The sequence below is a fragment of the Limulus polyphemus genome, unplaced genomic scaffold (genome assembly GCF_000517525.1).
Source record: "Limulus polyphemus unplaced genomic scaffold, Limulus_polyphemus-2.1.2 Scaffold2118, whole genome shotgun sequence".
NCBI classification, from domain to species: domain Eukaryota; kingdom Metazoa; phylum Arthropoda; class Merostomata; order Xiphosura; family Limulidae; genus Limulus; species Limulus polyphemus.
The window spans coordinates 82192-87983 of record NW_013667728.1 but is presented as its reverse complement, the minus strand read 5'-3'; the positions used below and the strand labels follow the sequence as shown (position 1 = coordinate 87983).

At 28.6% G+C, this 5792-nt stretch overlaps 1 protein-coding gene across 1 annotated transcript in view; it reads right to left on the bottom strand.

The window, feature by feature from the left end:
- Positions 1–5792, bottom strand: part of LOC106466000 (WD repeat-containing protein 46-like) — a gene marked incomplete at its 5' end in the record, with an annotated part of 77687 nt that overhangs the window by 19625 nt on the left and 52270 nt on the right. Inside the window, 2 exons of the mRNA XM_022393964.1 lie at positions 2522–2617; positions 5522–5616. Coding sequence (XP_022249672.1) covers positions 2522–2617; positions 5522–5616 — 191 coding nt within the window. The remainder of the gene's footprint in view (positions 1–2521; positions 2618–5521; positions 5617–5792) is intronic.

Genomic DNA, 5792 nt, shown 5'->3' with positions numbered 1-5792 from the left:
TGCTCTTTTCCTTTTACAAATACAGTTCTTTCTTTTCCTTTAACAAATAGTTTCTTTTTCTCTAAAACTAATGAATATCTGAGACAGTAGCATCTTAGCATTTTTTATTGTATTTGAATGTACAGCAATTTTTCCTTTTTAGAATATAATGTTTTTGCCTGAAATATTTTTGTGAAGTTTTCTTTTGTTATCCATACACTTGTATGTATGATACTCTCTGTGCAGAGCTTGATGTATATTTTCTGAAAGTTCTTCATTCTTTAACATTTATATACAATTCTGTATATCAGAATTTGTATAACTTACATATTTTTATTTTTGTATACAATTGTATGTATAATACCTCCTGTCATGTGCATTTTCTAAAATGTAAATATATTCATATAGTTATGTGAAATTCATGTATATAGATTTGCATTCATTTATAGTTTCTGTACACAGCTTTATGTATGTTTTCTAAAAGTTGTTTACATTCTTGAACAGTTGTATACAATTTGTTCAAGAATGTGAGCAACTTTGTGCAACTGTACCTTTGTTTCAGTTTTTGAATGTATATTGTGAGTAAATATTTGTATACTTTTATATAGATGAGGTTGTACAACTTTTCATTGCTTTCTTTTACTGTACATTTCTAAATATTATGAATAAATATAAGTTGTAAAGTTGTTAATGTTGCATCATTTGCTTTTATTTTACCTCAATTTAGACAATTAGAAAAACACAAGCTCAATAGGTCTAACTACATAGCCCTACAAAGTACAAATCTAACTGTATTACCAATATTTTGCAAACTACACTGATATTTCGCTACCATACATTACATTTATACATATATCTTTTTTCATAAATGCTTAAATTTTAGTTATTTTTCTTAAAACATAGAACAATAAATAAAAATTACATAGAAAAACAAGTTATGGTGACAGGAATATATTTTGCCCTCGTGTGCCTTTAGTGCTAAGCCTTGTTTATTTGTTTTGAGTGAAGGGTGAAGAAATATAATTTTTGTAGGCTTCAAATATACATTTTTAGAAAAAAAAATATTAAATTACTCTATTAGTACACCCAAAACATCTGTAACTTGCTTGGGTTTATAAATAAAGTATGTATATATGTTTAAAAAATTTAATCTCTATTCGTAGCAACAACTTGGTCAACACCATTCAACATTCTTGGTGAAATTATTATTTTCTCCTCCAAGCTTTTTATAAACAACTGTCAGAATCACATGAAGCACAACTCGTCCTTTCTATCGGTTATAAACAGACCATTAAAAAAAGTACGGGGAACTAAACAAGAGGTTTGGAAAGAATGGAGTAGGAGGAGGCACCACACTAGTTGATTTGCTAGATACATTGATTTGTGTTTTGTAGACAACTTTAAAGGTTGAAAAAATGTGAGTAGTACTGTTCTATCTATTTTAGTATTGCCCACAAAGTTCCAAAGTACTTCCCCTGAGAGTTTCTATTTCTTAATGAACTGAAATAGAAACCTGCTGAACATAATGTAATGAATCACTGCTCCTGCCTTAGACTGTTTAAGAAATAGCGTAATACGACACCATTGATAGCAAGTAGGCTCATCCAGCTCAATTACCAGAACTTTCCCACAGAGTTTGTCATGATCCTGGATCTGAGAACACAGTTGGAAAGGATTTATCGGCTTGTTTACAGTGTAGTACTTGTAAGGAGAATTGTTTAATGTAATAAAAGTGGAAGAAAATGTTTATGATATCATTCTGTACAAAGTATATAACCAATAAACATATAATTAACAGAAGTAGATGTGAATAGAGGTTTCAAAAGAATGGAATAGTGGGTGGGGCTACTCTGGTAGATTTGCAAGATATATTGATACCTCAGCAATTAAAAAAAATGGGAGGTTCTTATTTTATATTCTAGCTTTTAGATGTCTGAAATTTGAGTTTATAATTTGTTAACAACCATAGATGTTGTATGGGTAGGTGTAATATAAATTGAGCAATAAGACATGCCATATAACACAAAAACAAATATATTTACCATTTTCTTTTAAATATTTTCTTCCAAATTCAGAAACTAAAATGTATAAAATATTAAAAAGGTGCACTTTTTATATAATAGTCAGTTTTTACAAGAAGATCACAAAGTGAAAACTTCTTCCAAGAGCAACATATTTTAGTCCTATGGTGATTAATCTTGAGGAAGAGAAACTATGGAGCTAACCAGAGTCTAGTAGAAAGAATCACTATTTCATCTCATTCATTCACATTTGTCCAGACTTGTTATTTTATACTTAAAGGAACTCAATAAAGTTATCTACTGTATTTCAGAAAACTTCTCTCATTTTTTGATTGCACCTGCTGTTATTTCTCAAGATAATTGTTTTACCTGAAAATACCACACAATGAAGTATATTGCCTCCTTCATAGACCATATTACTTATTTTTTCTTTCATATCTACAAATTAAAATTTTATGTTGGTGAAAATTAAGAAAATAGTTAATGTACTTTATAACATTCAATAATACTGAACAACATACCAACAATTTCTTCTTGTTTTCAATCTTATCCTTTAATGTGGGGATGTCTAATTCCCCAATTTTTCCAGGATCAAGAGAAATTAGCTCTGGCTGAACCTAGAACAAAAATCAAAGAACTTTAACCATTAAATTCACAAAACAGACAAAATAAAAGTGTAAATAAATCAGACAATAAAACTGACAAAAAATTTGTATTTAGCAGTTTTATATGTATATAATTCAGATACAAGTTATACCATTTGGTACTTTGTCAATGAAAAAAAGAAACAAAAAAAAAGTTAATAAAGATATGCTCTGGAAAAAACAGTATTTTTTTACACAATTCCATGAATAATTATTAAAGCTAAAGTATTTACAAATCCTTAAAACAGTAGTTTACATACTGTTACTAACTTGCATGTTATAGCACGTATTAAGATATACATCAGCAGATATTTTGAAATCTAAGACTGCAAAAGTTTGACTAAATAATATTATTATTATGCTTGTATTCATAATATGTGTAGTACGTTACATCCACTTTTCTTTATCATACTAAACCAACACATTGAAGCCATTCAACTCACTGTGGGTATCATTTTAACTTCTTATTCAATAGTAATTCAATAAATTACTGAAGAGACCAGAATGAGTTTTAAAAATGAATCTTTTACACAGTTTTAAGTATTTTAGTTTTAATCTAAAGGTGTACTTTCCTTTTTTTCATCAGATCATATCAAAGACTTGCAATCATTCACAGTCTACAGTTTGTACTCTTAGCCCCACTAAATTTGTAATTTTCTTTTTCAATTTGATATTACTATTCATTTGCCATTTTTGATAGGTTTTAAAGACAACTGTTTTCAAAAGTGAGTTAAAGACTACTTTTGATAATAATGCTCCTGTAGACTGGCACCCAATATTATGGAATATGACTACATCCTGTTATTTTAAGGCTCAAATAATAACCTGAAATATTATACAATAAATGTATTTTTCCATGTGCCAATTTTTAAAGGAAAGATCTACAAATGTATGAGACAAATCCTAATAAAGTGTCCATTATGTATTTAACTATGTGAAATTTATCAAAAATTAATCCTTTTCAAAGTAATGAATTTATACATTCTTTTACATTACTTAAAACCAATAAATTCATTAATTTTGGCCATTTTCTTTTCCTTTATACAGCTTAGTCCTAAATACATTCAAAAATTAAGTAACAACTACTTTTTGCTGTCAATGGACAAAATATTTTAGACTTATTTTTGTTATGATGTTGTTGGTCCTAAATATTTTCAGTGTTTGTTTTAGACATAAAATTCAGAACCGTTATCACATAAAATTACATAATGTCTTAACGATACTATAATTTAGCTGGATTTCTAACTAAGCTAAAAATAGGTTAAAAAAAATTGTGTTAGCCACTCAAAGCTTAACAATAATGATCACACATAAACAACCTGAGGCAAGCTGTCTAAAGATAACTATTATTGGGTTACTTTAGGGGTCAAAACTCTCTTTCTATTGGTTACAAACATATAAATATATGAAGGGTACATGGTATAAATTTTTTGAAAGCTATGACAAGATGGAAGGAGCATCAATAGTAGGTGATGCAAATTTATTCATATCTCACTAATTTAAGAAGGTGGAAGAGAGAATTTTATACTATAACCTGCAAATATCTACAGTTTAGAGTTTCTGACTGATTGGCCTCTTTGATAGTCTTACAAAGGAATGGAGAAAATTGAAAATAAGTGAATCAGAAGAGAGATGTGTCATATGACACACAGAAGTCAAGATTAAGAATTTACTCCAATATTTCCTTTTGAAATTAAGAAATAAAAACTTAGATAATATAAAACTTTGAATTATAAACTACACTTTTATACCATGTTTATTGACATACATTGATAATAAAGTTGTTTAACAGAATGAACTGATCCTGTACTGGAGAAGTAATGTTGACTATAATTCCAAATGTAAAAGTCTTCACAAAATGTGGCAAGAGTAAGAGTCTGTTGTACACAAAAAATCAAATGTATTACTAAAGTTTTTGTTCTAAAGATATATCTGTGAAATGAGGACATCTGTTTGACAGACTCTGACAAGTAGGAGTGCAAGGTGATGTTTATGTGAAGAATAAAAATAGTTTTGTTCAACGTACAGTTTACAAACTGCTGTTCCATAACCTCTACAACTTCCTAAATACATAGCTAAAGTTATTTTTAGGTATTTTTGTATATTGTATCTGGTATTTTCTCTTCTCTAATATGATTTATTGCCAAATCAGCAACTTAGGGTAACATGAAATGTTAATAACTCTAAGTCATAATACCTTTTAGTATGTCACTCTGTAGAAGGTAAGGACATGATTTTTTTGACCCGCACTCGTGCACATAGGGTTAATTAAATTTTGAATACAGCTCTGTAAAAAGCTCATAATTTGTGCACTTTGACCCTTCTTTACATATATGGTCAATATCATGCATGGTAACATGAGTTACCAGGTGAAGCAACATTAACTTAACATTGTTGCTGCTACTGCAATTATGAAAATCCAAAATTCACGAGTATTAATGTTTGTAATTAGAACTGCAATCCTAATAATGCATTATATGATTTTAATATTTCAGAAGCACACAGAGGTTTCATTTCAATCCTATGGAAAATTAAACAATATGATAATAGGATGTGTTAATTAATAAAAATAAGATATAATCAATAATATAAAATTAACAATTTTATCCTTTATACTTGATAATTATTCACCAAAAAAATACAGATTTCTTCCGTGTTATTATAATATCAAGTATGTTATTATAAACTACAGGAAACTCGAATTACAAGAAGATGAACACTGGTGTAGAAAATATGTATGGTATAAAAACTCATGGTTGGATTAGCAATTTAAAACAGTAAAAGAAGTGAATAATATTGAAAAACTTATCCTTCTATGCATTTTTGCAATAGTCTCTATCTGGTTTTGAATTCACATATGCATAATGTTTCCTTTACCTTCTCCAGTAAAGCCTTAACTTCCATCTCTCTTCGTTGAGTTTTGGTCATATATGGGTTGCATTCATAAGCATCAAAGTTAGGTTCTCCAGCTCCTGCAAAGAAGTGTTAAAATGTAATTATATTAGCATATTAGTAAGGCAATAAAATCAAAAGCAAGCTAAATTCTAAAATGAAATGTATGTAGTTACATAAATATTTGTTTACTACTGTTCTGACAAATGGTGTTTATAATATATACACCTGGAAAAAAGTTAAGCACCCCCGTGTT